Source organism: Cyphomyrmex costatus, unplaced genomic scaffold (assembly GCF_001594065.2).
Source record: "Cyphomyrmex costatus isolate MS0001 unplaced genomic scaffold, Ccosl1.0 scaffold460, whole genome shotgun sequence".
In the NCBI taxonomy this organism is placed as follows: Eukaryota; Metazoa; Arthropoda; class Insecta; order Hymenoptera; family Formicidae; genus Cyphomyrmex; species Cyphomyrmex costatus.
Genome location: NW_017278857.1, coordinates 668,947 through 694,373, shown reverse-complemented (window position 1 = coordinate 694,373; position 25,427 = coordinate 668,947). Strand labels below are relative to the sequence as shown.

The window sequence follows — 25,427 nt, the reverse complement described above, 5'->3', positions numbered from 1 at the left end:
CTCTTTCTAACAGAACAAAGATACTAATAAGATCAGTTAAGATAAAGAACTTGAAATCTATATTTACCATGATATCACTATTAATAATATTATATTATGAAAACTTTATACGCAATTACTGCATCAATCAACGTTAAATAAACTATTATAACAGACATTAAAAATAATAAAGGGTCTACAAGTTTGCTCCCGCCATTTTTATAGGTATAGTTTTATAAAACTATACCTGTAAAAACAGCGGGAGCAAACTTGTAGACCCTTTAACTTTTCATAAAATTATACGTTGATATATTTATTTATCGATATATATGTTTTTTTTTAAGGAACGTCCATAATATTTATTATATACTGATTAATTTAAAATTGAAAAAAATTTTTTTTATTTCACATTATAATTATTTAGGTAATTGTAATATAATGTCTTAAATGACGATTTTTTATTGCACTAATATAGTGCAATTTTGTTAATGAGAAAATCCGTTGTCTAAATCACACTATACTGATATAATAATATTTCACATTTAAAATATTATGATAATATATGCAAAAATTTTTTAATTACATAAGATGCTATGAGTGTAATGCGACAGCGTTGCGCAGGCAGAGATAATATCATATTTTTAAATAATAATAAAGTTTTTAAATAATCCATAAGAAAGTATGTAGGTACAATAATGAATTTTTAAGCGAGATGATATGATTTTGGAGCCGTTAAGATTTTAGCAACTTTATCTTATGTGTACGATATTGATCAAAATCTTCATTTAAAATTTAAGTCAAACCTTGAGTAAAGTTAATAATTTTTGTAAAAAGCAATCCATAAGAATTAGGCATCTTTTTCATTTTTTTGTATGTACGTAGATATGTCTCCCTTTAAATATCTATGATTTTGTAAATAATTATAAAATAATGGTTCTTATATTTATTTTCTTTTATGAGAAAATGAGAAATAAAGAAATTATCAATTCTAAATTATAATCTTTTGTAATGAAATATAATTTATTGTTTTACAATATATAATTTTGTTATAACAATACAAATTGCATATTAATATACATAATTTATACAAAATGTATCCTTAATCCCATTAGATTACATTTTTACAGGTATTATTTTGAAGGTTATAACTTTATTATCATATTATAAGTTCATATCAATTAATTACATTCACATTTACGTCAGTTATATTTGAATATAGCACACGGGAGATTCATTATCCATCTATTTTGCCGGCAATTACTGAGTAGCTTTCTTTTTCATATCTTCTGCAGTTTTCGCAACTATTAATTGCCATTTATCGGGCTCATTCTTCTGGAACCAATCTTGAACTGCAGCAATCTTTTCTTTTTGTTTTTCAGTACATTTCTTGCAATTAGTTTGATAAGCTTCGCTGAACATCCCTGAAAACAATGATTTTTTAAAAATTTATTTCTACTAGTAATCAATTTCACTCTAGATTAAAAATTTTATAGAATCTAAATTCGATAAAGAATTAAAGCAAAAGAAATCTTAAAAATTTTATTTTTTTAAAGTCTTATTATTCAAGATATACAGGTGTGCCGCGAAACTTTTCTCACCGCTCACAGAAGGTAGATCGAGACGAACACAAGTCTCATACCGTCGTTTTGCACCTTCCTGTGAGCAGTGGGAAAAAGTCTTGCAATATACTCTACATATTGTTTAAAAAAAGACATTCAAAAAATTGATATTTAATTTAAAAATAAAGTTTACAAAAAAAATAGATGAAAAATTAATTTTTTCTTATATTCTGACAAATCAATAATCTCTTAAAAAATAATTAACATGTAACGATGAAAATATCTAATTAAATGAATTCTTTGCTCGTAAACGTTTCTATTTTTGATACATTATTTTTATACAATAAAAATCGAGTTTATTTTATGAAATATTCAAAAAAATGTTTAAATATGTTATTATTAACTTTTACTGAACTCTTTATAATTTTTAAGGATTATCCCTACAATATAAAATATTCTAATCCTTCAACGTAATATTACTACAATACCATGAAAATTAACTGATATATTATTAATAAAAGGTGCCAGTACAAAGTGAACATACATAAAGTGTATGTAACTTTCGGCCGATTTTCGAATCTCTTCCGTTTTCCGCTGTAACCCTCACCATATATTAAATACATATATATATATATATTTTAAATAAAATTATTTTAAATACTCTCCCGACTGGTGACTAAATATGACGAATTTCGCTCGATCGTCGTGCGGCATTTGAACCGCGCGCGGTGAAGTGAGGGAGACAACGGAAGGTTCACTTTGTATTGGCATCTTTAATTAATAATCCGTCACTTTTCGTGGTAATATATTAATTTAAATCGTGATAGTACTGCGATAGTTTTAAATATACGTCATACCAGTCAGCAGCCGAAGATGGTGGAGGTGCGAGTGAAAGGTGAGAGAGGATGTTAAAAAGTTTTAATGACGGTTTGAAAAAGTTTGAATGCGGATAGAGAAGAAGAAGAAGAAGGAGGAGACGTTTCTTAATTTTTCATTAAAATCACCACTTTTCGGCCGCTTGCATCTCCAAAACGGCTTGATCGATAAAAAATTTGTTTAGCTCAATTTACTCGTGGGGATGCCGTCTTTCAGGACATATAACGTTCGATTCAAAATTTTTTATATTTTAATAGGTATGCACCTCCCCAAAATGGACTTTGGTGACTCGGGATAAGAGACTTAATTGTAGTGTCTTTCAGTTTTTGAACATGGCCGGAGACACTACCGCGTCTCCTGATATTGTTGTAATATTTTGTGTTATGTATTACATGTATACATGTATGTAATACATAATTAAACATTTTTTTTAATATTATTGCAATTGTAAATATATATTCCTACAACACAAAATATTACAGCGATATTGTAGTAATATTATGTTGAAAGATTTATGTATACAACATATGTAATACCTAATTTAAAATTTTCTAAAATATTAAGTTTCGAAGCAAATAAAGGGAATCTTATTTTGTTATTTGTTACTTCTTGCTTAGTTTGCCATAAGAATTTCTTATTTGACATTGTAAATGATTTAATAACAATAAAAACTTCTATATGTTATCATTATGAATAAATAGATTTTTTGTATGTAGATTAAAGAATCTGTTATCAAAGAAAAATAATTATATAGATACCTGTTATAACTGTCTGTTGATGTGTCTGACATGGCGCTATTTTCATAAAGCAATTATAATATGCTTCTCGCAAAGTCTTATTATTGAGAGTAGCAAGATAGTTGGAATTATCGTACTTATCATTATAGCGCTCTTCTTCAGCAAGAATACACATCAGCAGGAGTACATTCACAGTAATGACCAATGCAATATGACTTAGTCGAGCCATTGTTTCTACAGCTATGAGACTTGAGAGACTAAACTACCAGAACAACGTACATTTCGTTTTTATACGTACTTGATAAAGAAAATTTGCTTAATAAACATGTATGTAAAACGTCAATATGAGGAAACTTTAGCATTTGTTTAAATTTTAGCATTTGTTTTAATATTTGAATAAGGAGTTTAAAAATAGAATAAAGAGAATAAATTAATATATTTTTTAAGAGAAATACAAGAGGGGAATACATTAAATTTTTTTAATACAACATATGCATATGACGTATGTATGTATTATTTATTTTTTGAGACAGGGGAAATGTGTTTACACATACCCGGCCAGTTACGTCATAACTAGGGTTACCAACCGTACTCTTTAAAGAGTACATGTACTCTTTTCGATGTCGGAAAATAGTGTACTCTTACTTTTCACTTATTGTACTCTTTTTTTAAAAATGAGACAGAATTTAAAAAATTATTATTTAATATTTATAAATTTATACGAAGTTATGCTTTGTTTGTACTAGGTTGTGTTAGGTATTCATATAGTCAGTTCTTATTTGAAGACTGTCTTAAGTAATGTCTTAAGATGCGAATGCGGCCCTCTAATTGGTTCGTGACACCTAAAGACTGTACATATATATACGTTTGATACATAAAAGATTGAGTTTTTTTTTAATTCGAATTAATTTTAATTTTCCAATTTTAATAATGTTATATGTACGAATATAGTCACTAAAACGCAAACAAATATTACTTTTATTATATCAACATATATTTGGATGTTACATTGCACACATATCATTTTATTGAATCCGGTAATCAAAAGGGAAAACCTTCTTCTACATTCCTTTTTTTTTTTTTTTTGGAAAATGTACTCTTTTTGGCAATCAATGTACTCTTTTTCTGCGGCCTTGGGTTGGTAATCATAACCTGACCGGGTTATATGAGATAACCCGTCCTAATTAGAACGAGAATACCAACTAAAACCTCTGCCAGTGTCCTTCCTCAGGCCCGCTTGGAGACACCCTGGTACAGCATTCTTCCGGGGCACCTCCAGGCTCATCGATCTTCACGGCCGAACTTTCTCCCGAGTCTTCTGAAGGGACTCCATCCACGACGGGCGAGGAGGGACACCGACCCTGTTTAGAAACGTTATAAACTTTCCACGCGAAGCAACTCTCATTGACTCTCATTGTTGATCAGGGATCGGCAAAAATTAAATATTAAATTACATGATTACAAATTACATAATTAATCAAGTAATCTGAATAAAAATTTTTTAATTATCCGATTAATCAAGTAATCGAAATATAAAATTTTTATTATTTGATTAATCAAGTAATCGGAATAAAAATTTTTTAATTACCTGATTAATCAAGTAATCGGAGTAGAAAAATTTTATTATTTGATTAATCAAGTAATCGGAATACAAATTTTTTAATTACCTGATTAATCAAGTAATCAGAATAGAAAATTTTTATTATTCGATTAATCAAGTAATCGGAATAAAAATTTTTTAATTACATGATTAATCAAGTAATTGGAATAGAAAATTTTTATTATTCGATTAATCAAGCAATCAAAATAAAATGTTTCAATTACTTGATTAATTGATTAATAAAAATAAATATATCTCGTATTATCATACTTAAAATCGGAAGTAATATAAAATTATTTTGTCATGATATTGCTTCATTAATAAATAGTTAATATAAAATATTAATCCGTATTCAATAAAACAATCAAAAATAAAAATTAAGGGTGTAATTAAAGTAATTAAAGTAATTAAAAATTAAAGTATATAACAATTAATGTGCAGTAAGATCATTATTATATTATAGGAAAATGAGGAAGTGTAGGAATGAAACAAAATTAATAAATAACAATGGAAACGATTTGTCAATTTTACATACTTATCCAATAATAAAAGTAGCATTTATTAAATTCAATACCTTCATTCCGTCGTCTGCTCCTGTAGAAAGGATGTTTAGTTTCGCTACTATGTTCGATATAGCGAAATTTAATCGTCTTACAGATGAAAGTTTCCAAAAACGAGTTCTGTGTAAAGCAAATAATATTAACTTGTATCTTACACTTCCATTGTTATTTATTAATTTCATTTCATTCCTACACTTTCTCATTTTCCTATAATATAATAATAATCTTACTGCACATTAATTGTAATATACATACTTTAATTTTTAATTACTTTAATTACTTTAATTATACCCTTAATTTTTATTTATGATTGTTTTATTGAATACGGATTAATATTTTATATTAACTATTTATTAATGAAACAATATCATGACAAAATAATTTTATATTACTTCCGATTTTAAGTATGATAATACGAGATATATTTATTTTTATTAATCAATTAATCAAGTAATTGAAACATTTTATTTTGATTGCTTGATTAATCGAATAATAAAAATTTTCTATTCCGATTACTTGATTAATCAAATAATAAAAATTTTCTATTCCGATTACTTGATTAATCAGGTAATTAACAAATTTTTATTCCAATTACTTGATTAATCAAATAATAAAAATTTTCTATTTCGATTACTTGATTAATCAGGTAATTAAAAAATTTTTATTCCGATTACTTGATTAATCAAATAATAAAAATTTTCTACTCCGATTACTTGATTAATCGGGTAATTAAAAAATTTTTATTCCGATTACTTGATTAATCAAATAATAAAAATTTTATATTTCGATTACTTGATTAATCGGGTAATTAAAAAATTTTTATTCAGATTACTTGATTAATCATGTAATTTGTAATCATGTAATTTAATATTTAATTTTTGCCGATCCCTGTTGTTGATTATATTGTTGCACATTGGTTTCGACTTTTCACGCAAACTGAGAGCTTTCACACCAAAAAATGGATTGGATTAGATTATTTTCTCTCAGTAAAGGAGCCCCCCCGCAGGGAGAAGCAGAATGTATCCACGTATACACTTTACATAAAGAGAAGTGGAAGTTGCGTGTCCCTTCGCAGGGGGAGAGATAGGGTGATAGTCACTTCGCGTGAATGCAGTAAGGGACTATGCAGAATAAAAGGAACAGGAAACAGAGAACAAAGAATAAGAAATTCTTACTCGGAGTCATGACCTTGACAACATATGTCAAGTTCAAAGTCATCGGAACTGTCTCCTTTATTCGGCATTTTTATCATTATTGTACTAAATATTGGATGGATGACGCAAATATTAAAGAAGCGACACTTGAAGACAAAATAGAAACGATGTTTTTTTCTGATCCTGACAATAAAGGCACACTATACACAGAATTAGACGTAAATGCTTGAAAAAAGGTAAGTCACATATTATTGTATTATAGTAATTAATAATTATAATAATTATATTATAATATATATATAGATATATATAAATTTTACTATTATCACAAGAAATAAGGAATTACAAAAAATGTATTTTGTATGTTTACATCAGGGCCGTGCAAATGGGCGGTTTACAGCATGCACCGCGTCAGGGCCTTTTCGAAGTTTTAATCCCCAGTACTAAGGGGTTCCGAAGATTTTAGTCCCAGATATATGTATATAATAATAAATAACTACTTTATCTTAATCTTATTAAACATAAATAGAAATGAGCATACAGTCACAACGCAAGATGTCAATTAAAAATCATATAATTAAAAAAAGAGAGAGAGAATTAAACGTTTTGTTCAACTTTTGACCATCATCAGTCCATACAAATTAATTATATAAATCATGCGCAATGTAAAACAATAATAATCGCTGGATGTTAATGTTGAAATTTGAGAATTAAATTTCAAATAATGTTTTCTATCGAATAGTTTTTTGTATTAGGCACGTATCTAGTATTTCTAATAAGTCTAAATTTAAGTCGTAGTTTATATACATATGGTCTTAGAAATCAAGATTGCTTGATATTTTAAATTATATTTATTTATAGTGTGTGTAAATATTTATAAGTGTTGTGCACAAAAAATATCTAATAATCATAGGTAATAGGTACAGATTGCGCATTTCAATTAGGTGTTACTGTCATTTTCGAAAGTAACACTCCCTCTGTCTCTCTCTCTCTCTCTCTCTTTTCAAAATAATAATGGGAACATACACATAAGTTAAATCGACCTCCTTGTCACCTTCTACATTGTGCCCCCTACCTAAAGTCAATTACAGAGAAACTGATATGCTTTAACATTGCGTTCTCTTTCTAATAGAACAAAGATACTAATAAGATCAGTTAAGATAAAGAACTTGAAATCTATATTTACCATAATATCACTATGAATAATATTATATTATGAAAACCTTATACGCAATTACTGCATCAATAAACGTAAAATAAACTATTATAATAAATATTAAAAATAATAATTTTTCATAAAATTACGTTGATATATTTATTACTTTAAAATAATTTATTATTTTAAAATACGTTTATATATTTATTTATCAATATATATTTTTTTTTTAAGGAACGTCCATAATATTTATTATATATTGATTAATATAAAATAAAAAATTTTTTTTTCACATTACAATTATTTAGGTAATTGTAATATAATGTCTTAAATGACGATTTTTTATTGCACCAATATAGTGCAATTTTGTTAACGAGAAAATCCGTTATATAAATCTCATTATACTGATATATAATAATATTTCACATTTAAAATATAGTACATATAATAATATATGCAAAAAATTTTTTAATTACATAAGATGCCATGAGTGTAATGCGACAGCGTTGAGCAGACAGAGAGAATATCATATTTTTAAATAATAATAAAGTTTTTAAATAATCTATAAGAAAGTATGTAGGTACAATAATTGAATTTTTAAGCGAGATGATATGATTTTGAAGCCGTTGAGATTTTAGTTGCAACTTTATCTTATGTGTACGATGTTGATCAAAATCTTCATTTAAAATTTAAGTCAAACCTTGAGTAAAGTTAATAATTTTTGTAAAAAGCAATCCATAAGAATAGGCATCTTTTTCATCTTTTTGTATCGTACGTAAATATGTCTTCCTTTAAATGTCTATGATTTTGTAAATAATTATAGAATAATGGTTCTTATATTTATTTTCTTTTATCAGAAAATATAAAGAAATCATCGATTCTGAATTATAATCTTTTGTAATGAAATATAATTTATTGTTTTATAGTATAATTTTGTTATGATAATACAAATTGCATATTAATATACATAATTTATACAAAATGTTCCTTAATCCCACTAGATTTTTACAGATATTATTTTGAGTAAATACGTTACAACTTTATTATAAGTTATCATATCATTTGTTCATATCAATTACATTCACATTTACGTTAATTATATTTGAATACAGCACACGGAAGATTCATTGTCCATCTATTTTGCCGGCAATTATTGAGTAGCTTTCTTTTTCATATCTTCTACAGTCTTCGCAACTACTAGTTGCCATTTATCGGGCTCATTCTTCTTGTACCAATCAATAATTGTTGAAAACATTTCTTTTTGTTTTTCAGTACATTTCTTACATTTGGTTTGATATGCTTCGCTGAACATCCCTGAAAACAACGATTTTTTTTTAAATTTGTTTCTACTAGTAATCAATTTCACTCTAGATTAAAAATTTTATAGAATCTAAATTCGATAAAGAATTAAAGCAACAGAAATCTTAAAAAATTAATTTTTTAGAGTATTCTTATTATTCAAGATATACAGGTGTGCCGCGAAACTTTTCTCACCGCTCACAGAAGGTAGATCGAGACGAACACAAGTCTCATACCGTTTAGCACTTTTATGTGAGCAGTGGGAAAAGTTTTGCAATATAGTCTGCATATTGTTTAAAAAAAGACATTCAAAAAATTGATATTTAATTTAAGAATATAGTTTTACAAAAAAAATAGATGAAAAATTAATTTTGTCTTATATTCTGACAAATCAATAATCTCTTAAAGATTACTTAACATAAAACGATGAAAACATTTAATTAAATGAATTCTTTGCTCGTAAACCTTTCTATTTTTGCTACATTATTTTTATACAATAAAAATCGGGTTTATTTTATGAAATATTCAAAAAAATGTTTAAATATGTTATTATTAACTTTTGCAGAACTCTTTATAATTTTTAAGAATTATCCCTACAGTACAAAATATTCTAATCTTTCAACGTAATATTACTACAATATTGTTGTATTATTTTGTGTTGTGTATTACATGTAATACCTAATTAAACAATTGTAAATGATTTAATAACAATAAAAACTTCTATGTTACCGTTATGAAAAAATGGATTTTGTGTGTATAGATAAAAGAATTTGTTATCAAAAAGAAATAATTATATAGATACCTGTTAACGCTGTCTGTCTTGGTGACTGACATGGCGCTATTTCCATAAAGCAATTGTAATATTCGTCTCGCAAAGTCTTATTTTTGAGAGCAGCATGATAGTCGACATCATCGTACTTATCAGTATAGCGCTCTTCTTCAGCAAGAATACACATCAGCACGAGTACATTCACAGTAATGACCAACGCAATATGACTTAATCGAGCCATTGTCTCTACAACTATGAGACTGGAGAGACTAAACTACTAGAACAACGTACATTCCGTTTTTATACGTACTTGATATAGAAAATTGCATAACTTAAGCATGTATGTAAAACTTCAATATGAAGAAACTTTAGCAGTTGTTGAAATGTTTGAATAAAGTGTTTAAAAAGGGAATAAAGAGAATAAATTAGTATATTTTAAGAGAAATACAAGGAATACATTAAATTTTTTTTGTACAACGTATGCATATGACTTATGTATGTATTCTTTTTTTTTTTCGAGGCAGGGGAAATATGTTTACGCATACCCTGTCAGTTACGGGAACCCAACCGGGTTATGTAAGACTCACCCGTTCTAACCAGGACGGCAATACCCATTAAAACCCCTGCCAGTGTCTTTCCTCACGTCCCCTTAGAGACACCCCGGGTATACGTGCAGCATTCTTCCGGGGCATCTCCAGGCTCATTCACGGCCGAACCTTCTCCCGAGTCCCCTGAAGGGACTCCATTCATGACAGGCGAGGAGGGACACCGACCCCTCGCCCGACCATTCTATTGGGGGGGGAGTTATATGCAGGGACTCTCCCCCACCTTCCGCCGAGCTATGTATGTATTCTTAAAATATGAGATGTCTATAACTTCTCTTCCTAATAATTGAGTTAATTTAAAATAATTTTTTCTTAGCGAAAATTTCAAGTTTTTTTTAATTATGAGCGACAGATAAAAGCAGTGTAAAAAGGTATGTTGGAATGTTTTTCTTTATACGCATTCTATCTATTTCTTCTTCTTCCTCATGAAATAAGCCCTAAGTCTGTTCCTTCCAAGGAAACTTCTTGAGATTAGAAGGCTTTATCTTAGTATTTTGAACATTTGACTTGAACTCTTTCAGTTGGCTATTAATCTCGCCGAGAACTTATTTAATACCGGAATTAAACGGCGCTGATGATAAATTTGTTAATCACCAAGTAGAGCCATTTTCGGCTCCATTGCGTTAATATAGGTAGGTGAGATTGAACTCGGATTTTAGATCGCAAGTCAATCGCATCGGGCGGCGAGCTACTCGACCTCCTATCTATGATATTTATTACTATATATGATATTTATTACTGTAGATATTTATTACTGTATTCATAGTATCAATCAATTAATAGTATTAGTACGTTATTTAGTTCTGAAAACGAATTTCTAAATCTATCAAAGTAATATATGCAATATTATTACAAAAAATATTCAATTGAAAAATCAGACAACTTTAGGTTTTTCTTAAGGATTAAACAATACGTTTTTATGCCTTTTTTCTCGAGGGGATAACCACTATCTGAAATATTGTCCCACAGATTTCATAATTTCATTTAATTTTATATAATTTTATTTGATGACAAATAATTTTTCCTCACTATATATGCGGTCATTTGGTAAGATAAACGATTTTATCTAATATTACACAATTATTTCTTGTAATTGTCGAATTATATATCGAAATTTTATATAAATTTTATAGTGATTTCAGGGACTTCATCCCACGATTACATTAAGTGATTATCCCCTCGCATTTCCTCCTTATAAACATACATATAATCTTATGATTGCATTTCAAGAAGTTAGGCATGAAAAGTGTGGTCGAGTAACACAAACCGTAAAAATGGTAACAGGTTATATGTGTGTATCTATGGACATAAACACATATATTTCTATATCATACACTTAATTATATTTTTTTTCTAATGCTGTTTTATTTCATTTTTCATTTTATTCTAAGCACAGAAGCTAATTGTAAAATTATGGTTGCAATGATACAATAAATAATGCGTAATCGATAACCTATAATTTATACGCTAATGTAATTACAAAAACTTTATGCGTATACAAAACACGCAATTATCGTATCATTAAATTTTAAATAAGCATTAAAAAATTATTCATGAAATTATGCTGATATATTTTTTTACATTCTTTTTAAGCAACGGGTTCTTGGATAATATTTATTTAGTCAGCATATATAACTAATTCGATTATTAAGCGAGTTTTAATATATTATTCGAGCGAGTGATTTGTTAAATCACTTTATAAAATCTCACTATAAAATTATTTAAATAATTACCTAACCGCCCATCATGTGTGTGTGTATACAAGGTGTTTTATAAACTTATAAAACCACACACGAACAAATACTCATATATATAGTACATGCGTATATATTGTTATATTACTTGGATGCAATTTTAGTTAGCAATACTTTTCTTTAATACTCGTACTTAAAAACAGATTTGGGTATAATATAATTCAAAACTTAATATATATTCATTTTCTTTATAACATTTCTGTTAAAATAATATCTACATATGTGTGTGTGCATGTTAGTTAAAATACTTTAAGTCTGAAAAAAACATTCGGCACACAATTAAAAATTTACGTTATAGTATATAAATTTACACGCAATTATAGAAGTATTCAAGATCCAGCTTGACCGTTACGACTTGTTCCTCATCGATTTTCATCGGTTTAAAATAATTTATACAAAATAGTTCTTTAATCCCATTAGACGATACCTTTCACACATATTATTTATATTATCCAATTGTAAGTCATACTATACATGCTATTATATTATATTTAAATTAAAACTAGAAAAATTCGAATAAAGTATGCATTATCCATCTGTGTTTTTAGCAGCTTTTTTCTTCATATTCTCTACAGTCTTCGCAACTATTAATTCCCATCTCTCGGGTTCATGCGTTACGAACCAGTTGGTTACCATGTCCATATTTTCTATTTGTTTTTTAGTGCATCTCCTGCATTTAGTCTGGAAAGCTTCACTGAACATCTCTGCAACCAATTAAGGATACTTTTTTAATATTTATTTATTTCAGAAATCGATTTTGGCCTAATTTATAATGTACGGAATAATATAGATCGTTGCTCTTTTATTATAATGATATTATAATAATTTTAAATATAAAAAAGCGTGTTTTTGAATGAACCGGTAAGTTATATAAATTTAAATTTGTTTGATTATTGATTTGATAAATGAGTAATATGACTGTTCCTATATTTTTGTATAGAACTTAACGATTGCACAACTGTCAAGATAGGATATTCACAATTCAAATTGTGCAATCGCCTAATGCCCGTGTCACATTACGCATTGGAGATTGCGAATTAGAAATTAGAATTCGACCAATATAAAATAATTTTAACTTTAATCCGTTTCTTTCTAACTAGCTGAATTTTAATCCTCAATTCGCAATCTTCAATTTCCAAAGTATAGTGTGTGACACGAGCATAACGTTCATGAAGCATCATGAATTCGTCATCAATTTCACTTAATTTGGTAATTCGCTGAAGATAACTTGAATTAGGCCGAAATGTTCGTATGTAAATATGGAATTCAAGAAGACTTATATGAATAAGAAGTTATATTATATTATATTATCTAAAGACACGGTAGTATCTCGGCACTAAGCCAGGCGCAGCGACACTGCCGTGGCTACTTTACGCGAGCCGGCGAGTTGCGGCAGATTGAGTATTATATACACTAACTGCGTTGTAGTTTTAATTTGCCTATTATATTGTATTACATAAACATATATAATTGAGCAAATTAAAATTTTATTAAAATAAAATTTTAAAAGCAAATAAATAATTTTACTTTGTCATTTTCTCTCCTGATTAATTCGTTAGAAGGATCTGTTATTTAATATTGTAAATTATTTGAAAATTACACAAATATGTCGATGTTACGTTAAAGAAATCACGATTTTGTTCTAATCAAAGAATTCGTCACAATAGAAAATAGAAATAAAATTTAGTAATTGTAAACATATGCTACCTGTTATGCCCTTTTGTTCTGGTGTTGTGCACGGTGCTAGTTCCATAAAGCAATTATAATATTCTTCTCGTATATCCTTGTTTTGAAGAATAGACTGAATATCGACGTAATCATATCGATTGGGATAGAGCTCTTCTGCAAGAACGCACATCAATACGTTCATAGCAATGACCAACGCAATACATCTTAACCGAGCCATTGGTTCTACCAGTTATGATATTTATCAAAGAGAGAGAATCGTACACTCCAATTTATATAAATCTTACTTAATAAAAAACGAATTATGTGGCGTAAGATATATGCAAAATATATGTGATATAAGTAAACATGATGAGTATGTTTGATTAAAAAATGTTGAAAAAATATTAATTATATACTGTCTGTACAAGGTTTCTGTTTTTCTATCCTTGTGTACGTGTAACTAGTGATGTCTTATTTATTTTTAACTACCAAAAACAAATATAAGATAAAAAAGGTTTCATCATCTATAGGTTTTTAAATATTTATCATAGACTTTGAAAAAAAAAACTATACAAAGGCTATAGCTATATTTGATTAAAAAAAACAAAAGTATCTGACTCAAAAAAATTTGAAACTTATTTAAACAAAAAGAACACGATAAGAAATTAATTTAAGGGGGAACACCAGGGTGACGGCCGAAAGAAAGGCTCTTTTTGTGAGTTTTTTTTTTGAAAACTGATAGCTTGTATGAATTATTGTTTTTATATATGCGAAGTACATACATTTATGAAATTATTAAAAAAAATTCATTGAATAATATTAATATTTGTAGCTTCAGTACTCATTGATGTGCACCTCGTCTGAAAAAACATTGGTACTTTATTTTATTTTAAAGTATATGAGTGTAATTTCAGTTGCATGTACAGAATTTTTGATAAAATAATTTAGACAAAATGGCGCTGTTTTAAAAAAAAGGTCACGATTTTGCGACAAAAAATCGTTATCTGTTTAATTGTTTTTCAAAAAGTAATATCCGATTGAAAAGTTCGTACGTGCAACTGAAGACAATTTCGTTGTAAACATTCTGTCCAAAATTCAAGTCATTCTGATAAAAATTTGCCGAGATATGTGAGCGCCCAGTTACGAAAACGTGGTTTCGAGAAAAACACGTTTAAAGTTTTACAACCAATTAGTTTATATATGTATAACGATAAAATTTCGTAACGAATCAAAGTGCGTCCAATCCGGGTGCATATGAAGTATTCACGACTGAGGCACACAGGAAACAAAAGAATACCGGTAAAACTGCCTACAAGCAGATCAAGGGGACGACTGCTGAATGTCCTAGCGGCATCTGACCACGTTCTACTCTATCACATATTTACTATTGTTCCGTTAGGAATTTCAACATAATATTATAGGGACATATTTTTAAGACTCCAAGCATTACAAAAATGCAATTTAAAAAAATCGATTTTTTAAATTCGTCACCCTGGTGTTTCCCCTTAAGCCAAGTATCAATTTTTAAAATACAAGTTATCTCATAATTACAAAAATTTAATTAAAACGTATCATCACAATGAATTTCTCAATTTAGACTCAATTTTCACATTCACACAAAAACAGGAGAATCATTTCTCTTTCAAATAAATTGTCATACCAGCACCGTTTTTCTTTATACTTTGCATTGCAAAAAACGAGCGAAATCTAATTAAAACGTATCTGTAAGTATTTAAAATTTTATCTTAACAAAAAAAATTAAAATAACTTTCAAATGTGACTAACAACTTTCGAATACACTCGCGGTTTGGTGGAACATTCACACACATTAATATTGTTAATTTATTTTTTCAAATTTTGAAAATTGGTGCATCATAGTACAAAATATAAAATGCAAATCAGTATTAAAAACATAATCTTTAAAGACATTCTTTAAATACATTATGGACTTTCCTTTTGATTGAGCACTTACATTGATACCTATAACATACATCTTCTTTAAATTAAAAAAAATACTATTATATAATTAAAAAAAAGTAAAAATAAATATCTAGTCTATTCGATATTTAATTCATTTAAGCTGTGGTTAAAGTCTCGCTATCTTTTGAAACATCTAATTAACCAATCAAAAGAAAGAATTTCACAAATTGACCAATCAAAAAACGCTTTAAATTAAAGCATTTATAGTATCGCGTAGACTGTACGCTTAGTCTATTTATTTGGTTATTTTTTATTATAAGATTGTATTTTTTTATAACTATTCACAATTCACAATTTTGGCTGTTAATAATTTTATATTAATAAAAAAATAATATAAAATTATTAATAAAATATGCAATTAACATGATGCGTATTGCGCTTTTTTCCTTTCTTTCGTTTTAAAATATCATTAGTATATATACATGATGGTAATAATACGTAATTAAATATACCTTTTTATCGCCTTCTCTACTTCATTCCCCCCATGTTATAGAATACGTAATGATTTAACATTACTAAGATCAATTAAAATGATGGACGCGTAATAAGCTATACGTCAATGCTAATAGATAAGATCAACAAAAACTAAGTGCGCACATACTGCAGTGCATAATTACTGTATTAATAAGCTTTAAATGAGCATAAGAAATAAAATTATGCAACGACTTTTTCTTCTTGTCTTCTTTCAAAGCAATAAGTATCCAGAATAATATTTATCGATTAGTTAAAAAAAATAACAAAATTTTCTTATTTCATATTTTTCTCTATCCGTAATATTATTGTAAATAAATAAACTATAACTAAAACAATTACTTTGTGAGCTTTTAAATTCATAATATATATATTTTTCTTTTAATAAATCGAGCTTAGGAAAAGTAATTATATATTTTCTGACAAATGTTGGATTGAAGACGGCAAACAGTGGTGTAGAAGGCGGGAAAAAGGACTCCGTTTGCCTACAAATTGACCGTTAACTTCCATCTCACTTGCTTACAAATCGATAGCTTACGTGCACTTTTCAGCAAGGAGGTAAATACTTAATGTGAGACAGTGTTTCCAAAATCATTCTGAAATCCTTACGAAATCTTCATGTGCAATCAGATGAAATCGTTATACAATCAGATGAAATCATGTGCAAATTGATAAAATTGTTTGTAATTAGATGAAAAACTTGAAATTGTATGAAATCAAATGAAATTATGTAATCAGTGGAACAACATTTTAATGATTACTCTAGTAATTACCTCTAGTGATTACCCCCCCCCCTCGCTTTTACGCATAAGTAAAAATTGGAAAAACGAATTCACACATTTGCATTCATGAAAATAGGTTTTATTTTTCGAGGTGCATTTATACATATATCTCTCCTTATATAAATTATATGTTTATATAATTTTGTAAATAATTATACAATATAAACATTTATATATTTTTTTTTACAAAAAAATTACTTTTTGATTCTAAACTATAATTTTTTGCACAATTAAATATAATTAATTTTTTATATTATAATTTTATTAATATAATACAAATTTCATATTAGTCATTGTAATTTATGTAAAAAGTTTCCTTAGCTTTATCAGCTTACATTTTTCACAAATATTGTTTGTTTATTTTACAATGATTTGATTGCAATACATATCGAAAGATCCATTATTCATCTGTATTGCCGATAATTATCGAATAGCTTTCTTTTTCATATCTTCCAAAGTCTTCGCAACTATTAATTGCCATTTTTCGGGATAATTTTTCATGTACCACTCAGCAACTTCTGCAAACATTTCTTTTTGTTTTTCAGTACATTTCTTACATTTAGTTTGATAAGCTTCACTAAATATCCCTGTAACCAAAAAGATATTTTTTGAAACTAATAAAGTGAAACAGGGCTATGCGCGCGCAAGCCAATAAAAATTCGTTGAAATCTTTAATGTATTCCAATATATTACGAAGAATATCACGTAATAAATATAAATATGTAAACATCTGGAACAAATTGTTCGCACGCAAACCTTCTATTTCTGCTGCAATATTTTCATACAACAAATTAACATTACTTTTATCTTACCAAAGATTTAATATTTAAATATTAAATATGTTGTTGTTCCATCAACTTCTGCTAAAATTTTTTAATTTTCTAAAAATTGAATACATATACACTTCTCAACAAAATTAAAGGATTACTTGTTCCACCCTGCAAAAATAGGCAAACTTCAAGATAGAAGCAAAAAGGGTCATTCTTACTTCAACGTTGAATAACTAGGTGAAAAAAAACGTACAGAGATCGATAAAAAAGCAAATTAAAGGTAAAGATTCTGTCTTTCGAAAGCTGTAAACCGCATTTACGTACAATTTTTACTTGGCTCCGTGAAACTTCGCAAATTTCATAAAAAATTTTGAGATCTGGTGTATCTTCATTTATGTTTGTGTAACTTTATGAAATATTAGTAATACAATTTTTTAAAGTACAGGTCTGAAAGTACAAATTTCAAGCATTAAAATGCTTTTTTAAAAATCTCGATACGATGATTTTTATTCTATCTCGAAATTTGCCTATCTTTTTAGGGTGAAACAAGCGATCCTTTAATTTTGTTCAGAAGTGCATTTATAATTGTGCAATAAATTAAAATTTTATTGAAATGTAAAGCTTGAAAGTAAATATAAAGATTAAAAGTAAACTGAAAGAGAATCTTATTTTGCCATTTGTTTATTCCCTTAGTATATGTTTAGTTCATCGTAAGAATTGCTTATTTTATATTATAAATAATGTAAAAATAATGAAAATTTTAATGTTACTATTACGAAAAAATCAATTTTGTATAGATCAAAGAATTCCCTCACTTTACCAAAGAAAAAAGAATTAAGTATATGGATATACTACCTGTTAAGGCCTTATGTCTTGGTGACTGGCACGGTGCTATTTCCATAAAACAATTGTAATATGATTCTCGCACAGTATCATTATTAAGAGCAGCTCGATAATCAATGTTATCGAATTGATCGGAATAGCGCTCTTCTTCTGCAAGAACGTACATCAGGATAAGTACATTCACAGCAACATTCAATGCGATATAACTTAATCGAGCCATTATTTCCACAGCTTTGATACTTGAGAGACTGATGCTAGTACAACATACATTTCGTATTTATATGTTTTACTTGAAAAAAAAATTGCATGATGTAAAAGCAGGATGCAAAATATATACATTAGAAAAACTTAATTAAATATATTTGAATAAAAGAATATTAAATCGTATAAATTAGTATGTTTTAAGATACAAGAATATATTAATGTTTTTTTTTTAATACAACATATGTATATGTAATAACATATATAATAACATATAATGCATGTTTGTGTATGCATCTAATTTCCTGTTTTTAATGACTCAGTTAATTCAAAATAACTTTTTCTTAGCAAAAATATTAATAAGTTTTAATTTACGAGCAGTAGAAAGAAATCTCTAGCAGGGAGATAGAATTTGAAACGCAAAGAGCACCGCAGTTACGGCGGTATCCAGATCTTCGGATCTTAAATATCCAGGATAGGCCTACGGGAGATATCGCGCCGACTCGTACTCATATCCGCAACAGGTCTTCAGGGTAAGAACTTTTAATCGATAGATTAATGTAGGTAAGGGAAGTCGGTAAATTGGATCCATATCTTCGTAATAAAGTTATCTGCGCTTGACTCCTAATGCCCTTTTCTCTCCAAGTTTACATTAATTTTGAAAGATTATCGCCTGAAAGCGCGAGTTAACATTAAATTATTAACATTAAAGACAAAAAATAAAAAAACAAATTAAGAAATTGGCCAATTGGCAATTAAGCTACTTTTCTTCTGGCTCAATTATCACTTTTTGTCACTCTTTAGAATTAGACTTCACTCTAAAGATTTTAGAGAAAATATTTTAATAATAATAGTAGCTGTAATTTGAATGACAATCAAAGAAATGAGATCTAATAATGATAATTATTCCAAATTTATTAATGTTAATTACAATTGAATGTTAATTGAAATTAAATTTGATTATACATATTTCAGTATATCCAGTTCGATAAATAGATAAAAGGGCCATTGTGTGTGTGCGTGCGTGCGTGCGAAAAGTACGACGCTTTAAACTTCTAAAAATGACACTTAGGAATTTTTCTTCCCTATAAGAAAGACCTTTTGTACCTTATTTCTAAGATCTTAAAGTCATTTAAGCAAAAAAGAAAACAAAAAATTTTTTGAAAATTCTAGAGTGGCTTTACTCCTTAAATAAAAAAAAATTATTTAAATTAAAATTATTTTAGATATTTTTGAATTTTTATATGAAAAAAAGTGTATTTATTTTTTAAATTATATACTTATTTAAAGTTCACCCATTTTTCGAAGATATGAGAAGTAATGCTTTAATTTCCGCGGTAGTGTATTTTATTTTTCCTAATTTTATTTTAATTAATTTTTTATTTTATTCTATTTTTCAAACATGATTATCTCAAACTGTTTTTTTATTCGAAATTTATTTCTGTACTATTATAACCTCTTCAGAGAATAATTGTCTCAGAGTACTTTAATACTAGTACTACTAGTACTACTCTCTCTCTCTCTCCTCTCTCTCCCCCTCTCTCTCTCTCTTTCTCAAATATCAGTAGTGGGGATATTGAAATGTAAGTAAGATAGACATTCCTGCATCTCCTGTATTACTCTCTCATAAATAAAGTTAAATACAGGGTAAACCCGGTATATACGCCGCGTCAAGAAATACGCCGCAGAAGTCAGAAAAAATAGAAGGAGTGGGGATAATTTTCCGTCAATTACTTTGTTTTGTTACATTTCTTTATGGTATATTAGTATTATGTTATGATTTCAGTTTTTTACTGTTAATATTAATGAAATTATTGCGAGTTAAATCGATTTTTTACTGTAACAAGTAGTACCATCATAATTTATAATCTACATAAAATGATTATTGTAGAGCGTGTAAAAGACTTAGTGGTTATTTTGCAATACATATGTATAGAGGAATAGTAAAGCATGTTGTATAGCAAAATACAAGTACTTTGCTCCTGTATTGTTTGTTTAATTAGTTGTCATATATATCCCATCTATTTGGGATATACGGAATTTTTAGCGAGCGGGATGCTGTGCCGCAGCACAGACGCTCTATTTAAGAAGTTTTTGTTAATTCTCTAACTATTATATTTTGCATTAATGCATAAATGTTGATAAATCTTAAGCGTTTAAAGATTATTTTCAAAGATTTGAAGCTATTTAAAAAAATTTTATTAAATCCTATTTGTATTCCAATTTTCATTCTGAACAATAAAAATTGTCATATATTAATAAACAAATGCAAGTTACGTCGTCATTTTACATCTTATTTATAGATTATTTATGATTTTCTTATGAATTATATATGAGTGGCTATATTACCTCCCCCCTATGGGATAAATGGTAAAAATGCAGGGGTTTAAAAAAGTTATTTTTTAATATGGAAAATAAATTATTTTGGATTTCTAATATTTTTTTTACAGTAGTAAATGATACAAAGTTTTTATTTGTATAATTAATTTGCTTTAAACATAGTAAATAATGATTGATAAATTAAATTTTTGATAGGTGCGGCGTATATACCAGGACGTCTGTGAAGCTAGCATATCATATATCAGCATCGCAAAAAATGACAACAGTTCTGCTCGTATCCACCATAGTTCTACAGTTCTATATCGGTTTTATCAATAGTTCTACCGAATTACGTCCAGAAAACCGATTTAAAATATGAGATGCCAACTTCCCGTCTTACCATCCAGCATCTGACCGGATTTCGAACGTATGAGGTGTAAAATACAAAAAACCAAAGAGTTCTATCGTTAAAACTCAATACATCAATAGTTCTGGCCAAGAAACCAAATAAACTGCTCGAAAACGGTATATATTAACACGTACAGGTGATATGCTATAGCCGAATGGCGACAGTTCTGTGAGAAATGCGGTACTTATCGTGTAGATCTGACTGTGCCCTAACGAGTTCCGAAGAGTTCTGATGAGAAAAATTATTTATTAATTTTTTAAACAATTTTCAATACCCGAAAAAGGCACTATTCATAGCATATGTGTGATATGCTGACCAATTGGCGACAGTTCTGAAAGGTTTATGATTCTTATCGTGTTAAAAAAAACAAAAAATATAAAAAGGAAAAAGTAAAGAAAAACATGGATTCAAATCTTACCACGTCCCCGTCTTTGATTCCGGGTCATGCCAAGAGTAAGACTAAATAAGCCCTCAATTTACGACATTGTAAGTATACTTTAGAACTACGACGTAGTCAGGAAACTTAAGAAACGGAATGCATACCACCTGCACGTATACGTAAGTAACGATCGAAAAATGGTATTAAAGATTATGCATATTGCCAGAATTTTTAAGAGAAAGCGCAAAAACCACATCAGACCTATCATATTAAAACTATAATGAAATAATCAGAAATCTTACAAAACGGTCAGCATATCACACATATGCTATGAAAAGTGTCTTTTTCGGGTATTGAAAATTGTTTAAAAAATTAATAAATAATTTTTCTCATCAGTACTCTTCGGAACTTGTTAGGGCGCAGTCAGATCTACACGATAAGTACCGCATTTCTCACAGAACTGTCGCCATTTGGCTAGCATATCACCTGTACGTGTTAATATATACCGTTTTCGAGCAGTTTATTTGGTTTTTTGGCCAGAACTGTTGATGTATTGAGTTTTAACGATAGAACTCTTTGGTTTCTTGTATTTTACACCTTACACCTCATACGTTCGAAATCCGATGAGATGCTGGATGGTAAGACGGGAAGTTGGCATCTCATATTTTAAATCGGTTTTCTGGATGTAATTCGGTAGAACTGTTGATAAAACCAATATAGAACTGTAGAACTATGGTGGATGCAAGCAGAACTGTTGTTATTTTTTGCGATGCTGATATATGATATGCTAGCTTCACAGACGTTATACCGGGTTTACCCTATAGTAATATCCTTCAATATTGCGGCTTGTCTTTTAAAGCAGATGTTATTATTAGTTACAATAAGGAATGCGTAATCTATTTATGCAAATAAAATGTTACAAAAACTTTGTGCGTATATGTATAAGATGTATGTACAATCGTATCAGTAAATGTTAAATAAGTATTTAAAATAAAATTATACATCAATATATATATATATATATATATTATATTTTCCTTTCTTTTTGAATAGATAAATTCTAGAATAATATTTTAGTCAGCATATGATTTATTATATCAATTAGCTAAAAAATTAAAAGAAATTTTATATTGCTATTCATGCTAATATTTGAATCAGTTGATTTCCTAATACGACTGCAAAATTTTTTGAGAATAATTTTGCTAAGATTTATTTTTTAATTAAAGAGATTAGGGAAATGTAATATTATTTACTGAAAATTGTTGGATTGGAGATAGATGATTGCGATTAACAAGACAATTAACAAATACAATATATTTTTTATAACAAATTTAAGATGCAAAGTTACGTAAACCTGACAATCATTATTTATTCCATTTAAATGTTTATAGTTTTGTAATTAATTAGTAAATATTCTTTAGAATATCTTTTTCTTCAAAAAAAAGATTATTTGTATAATTTATTGCAATGTAATATAATTTATTTTTATCTTATATATTTCTATTAAGATAATACAAATTACATGTTAATTAAGACAATTTGTACAAAATTTTTTAAAATTCTATTATACATGATAGATACCCTTCACAAGTATTATTTGAGTTATTAAATTGTAGTCATGTTATAAGATACATACATTATAATAATTATTACTATACATATATGTATATATACAATTGTATATATTGTATATATACAATATGTATGCATATATACAATTAATTGAGAAAATTCAGAAAAAGCATGTGTCGAAACTATCGGGTTCATTATCTATCTATTCGTGTTATCAGCTGCAATTATGTTTGTGCTGCAGCTTTTCTCTTCATTTTTTCTATAACCTTTAAAAGTATTAATTGCCATGTTTCGGGTTCATTCTTTTGTATCCACTCAATACCTTGTGCGAATATTTCCTTTTGCCTTTCAGTACATTTTTTGCAACGAGTTTGGAAAGCTTCACTGAATTTCTCTGAAATCAAGAGAGCTTTCTTTTATATTTATATTTAGCAATTGATTTTGCTTCTGATTAATAAGTTTATAAAATTTAAATATAATATAAAAAATTAAAGCATAAAAATATGTATATATTAAAAAAATTGATTTTATTAAGAAAACTTTTCTATTTTTTTCTTTTTTATTTCTATATACTGTAATATTTTTGTATAACAATTTATTTAAAAGCAAGTTTGTTTTGTTAAATATTTGACTCGTATGTTATTTCTTTAATCTTTGTTAAACTCTTTCCAATTCTTAAAAATTATATATACACTACTCAACAAAATTAAAACATCACCCGTTTTACCCTGTAAAAATAGACAAATTTCGAGATTTTTAAAAAAGCATTTTAAAACTTGAAGGCTCTACTTTTCAGATCGATACTTCAAAAAACAGTATTATAGATATTTCATAAAATTACACAAATATAAATGAAGATGTATCAGATCTCAAATTTGTTTACAAAATTTGCTAAATTATACGGCGTGAATTAAAAATTACGCACAAATGTGGTTTAAAGCTTCCGACAAAGTGAATCTTTACTTTTAATTTGCTTTTTTTCAATCTGTACAATTTTCTTTCACTGAGTTATTTTATTATTCAACGTTGAAGCAAAAGAGAAAAAATCTCGATATAATGATTTTTGATGAAGTTATTCTATTTCAAAGTTTGCCTATTTTTGTAGGGTAGAACAGGTGATGCTTTAATTTTGTTGAGTAGTGTGTATTTATAATTGAGCATTAAATTAAAATTTTATTAAAATAAAGCTTTAAAATAAATAAAAAATTTTATTTTCTTATTTATTTTTTTTCTAATGCTTAATTTATCAGATAAGATAAATAAATAATTTATAAAGACAAATATTTCAATGCCACCATTAAAAAATCTATGTATTTATCAAAGAATCTATCAAACAAGAAAAAAGAATTAATAAATAATACAAATATAATACCTGTGAAAAACTTCATTTGTGGTGTGATGCATGGTCCTGTTTCCATAAAACAATTTATATATTGTGTTCGCAATTCCTTATTTTCCAGAAGTTTTTTAACATCGACATCATCGTATTCATCAGAGTAACGTTCATCTTTTGCAAGAATACATATCAATACATTTATAGCCACGATCAAGGCGATACGAATTAATCGAGCCATTGCTTCACAGTTATGTTACTTGAGATACTAAATAGTTAATAAAACGTTTATTTCGTTTTATATGGGATCTTACATGTACTTGATAAAAAATCTTTCATACAATTATATGTAAAATATAAACTACGAGGACGGTACACACGGTTGAAAGTATTGAGAACGTATGAATTATGTATGTTTAAGGTACAAAGTGTATATTAAATTTTTAAATGCAAACTTATGCAAATATTATGTAATTTTTTTTTAAATACAAGATTCTGTAACTTCCTGTTTTCAACGCTCTAGTTAATTTAAAAATTACTTTTTTTTATATATATATAAAAATATCAAGTCCTTGATATGACATGTCATAAGAACAAAACTGTATGCAAAATAATAGCAAATTTATGGTAAAACTGACAAAAATCAAAACTA

At 27.6% G+C, this 25,427-nt stretch overlaps 5 protein-coding genes across 5 annotated transcripts; all 5 read right to left on the bottom strand.

Moving 5' to 3' along the window:
* Positions 1-1,183: 1,183 nt before the first annotated feature.
* Positions 1,184-3,397, bottom strand: LOC108777747 (ejaculatory bulb-specific protein 3-like). Its single transcript, XM_018544707.1, has 2 exons — positions 3,173-3,397; positions 1,184-1,400 (listed from the first exon to the last, which is right to left on the bottom strand). Exons 1-2 carry the CDS (start codon positions 3,378-3,380, stop codon positions 1,237-1,239), a joined length of 372 nt encoding a protein of 123 aa, XP_018400209.1. The 5' UTR covers positions 3,381-3,397; the 3' UTR covers positions 1,184-1,236.
* A 5,188-nt stretch (positions 3,398-8,585) lies between these two features.
* LOC108777742 (ejaculatory bulb-specific protein 3) lies at positions 8,586-9,949 on the bottom strand. The gene is made up of 2 exons (XM_018544699.1): positions 9,723-9,949; positions 8,586-8,935 (listed from the first exon to the last, which is right to left on the bottom strand). The coding sequence occupies exons 1-2, from the start codon at positions 9,928-9,930 to the stop codon at positions 8,772-8,774; spliced, it is 372 nt and encodes a 123-aa protein (XP_018400201.1). The 5' UTR covers positions 9,931-9,949; the 3' UTR covers positions 8,586-8,771.
* A 2,505-nt stretch (positions 9,950-12,454) lies between these two features.
* Positions 12,455-13,964, bottom strand: LOC108777743 (ejaculatory bulb-specific protein 3). The gene is made up of 2 exons (XM_018544700.1): positions 13,756-13,964; positions 12,455-12,752 (listed from the first exon to the last, which is right to left on the bottom strand). Exons 1-2 carry the CDS (start codon positions 13,952-13,954, stop codon positions 12,577-12,579), a joined length of 375 nt encoding a protein of 124 aa, XP_018400202.1. The 5' UTR covers positions 13,955-13,964; the 3' UTR covers positions 12,455-12,576.
* Positions 13,965-17,266: 3,302 nt separating this feature from the next.
* LOC108777739 (ejaculatory bulb-specific protein 3) lies at positions 17,267-18,801 on the bottom strand. The gene is made up of 2 exons (XM_018544697.1): positions 18,575-18,801; positions 17,267-17,536 (listed from the first exon to the last, which is right to left on the bottom strand). The coding sequence occupies exons 1-2, from the start codon at positions 18,780-18,782 to the stop codon at positions 17,373-17,375; spliced, it is 372 nt and encodes a 123-aa protein (XP_018400199.1). The 5' UTR covers positions 18,783-18,801; the 3' UTR covers positions 17,267-17,372.
* A 4,792-nt stretch (positions 18,802-23,593) lies between these two features.
* On the bottom strand, positions 23,594-25,032 carry LOC108777741 (ejaculatory bulb-specific protein 3). The gene is made up of 2 exons (XM_018544698.1): positions 24,815-25,032; positions 23,594-23,836 (listed from the first exon to the last, which is right to left on the bottom strand). The coding sequence occupies exons 1-2, from the start codon at positions 25,014-25,016 to the stop codon at positions 23,667-23,669; spliced, it is 372 nt and encodes a 123-aa protein (XP_018400200.1). The 5' UTR covers positions 25,017-25,032; the 3' UTR covers positions 23,594-23,666.
* Positions 25,033-25,427: the final 395 nt, after the last annotated feature.

Excerpts from the sequence above, each read along its gene's own strand:
- LOC108777747 (XM_018544707.1), bottom strand. The coding sequence starts at position 3,380 with ATGGCTCGACTAAGTCATATTGCATTGGTCATTACTGTGAATGTACTC. Across the intron at positions 1,401-3,172 it reads TCAACAGACAGTTATAACAG|GGATGTTCAGCGAAGCTTAT; the intron begins GTATCTATATAA and ends CATTGTTTTCAG.
- LOC108777742 (XM_018544699.1), bottom strand. The coding sequence starts at position 9,930 with ATGGCTCGATTAAGTCATATTGCGTTGGTCATTACTGTGAATGTACTC. Across the intron at positions 8,936-9,722 it reads AAGACAGACAGCGTTAACAG|GGATGTTCAGCGAAGCATAT; the intron begins GTATCTATATAA and ends CGTTGTTTTCAG.
- LOC108777743 (XM_018544700.1), bottom strand. The coding sequence starts at position 13,954 with ATGGCTCGGTTAAGATGTATTGCGTTGGTCATTGCTATGAACGTATTG. Across the intron at positions 12,753-13,755 it reads AGAACAAAAGGGCATAACAG|AGATGTTCAGTGAAGCTTTC; the intron begins GTAGCATATGTT and ends AATTGGTTGCAG.
- LOC108777739 (XM_018544697.1), bottom strand. The coding sequence starts at position 18,782 with ATGGCTCGATTAAGTTATATCGCATTGAATGTTGCTGTGAATGTACTT. Across the intron at positions 17,537-18,574 it reads AAGACATAAGGCCTTAACAG|GGATATTTAGTGAAGCTTAT; the intron begins GTAGTATATCCA and ends TTTTGGTTACAG.
- LOC108777741 (XM_018544698.1), bottom strand. The coding sequence starts at position 25,016 with ATGGCTCGATTAATTCGTATCGCCTTGATCGTGGCTATAAATGTATTG. Across the intron at positions 23,837-24,814 it reads ACAAATGAAGTTTTTCACAG|AGAAATTCAGTGAAGCTTTC; the intron begins GTATTATATTTG and ends TCTTGATTTCAG.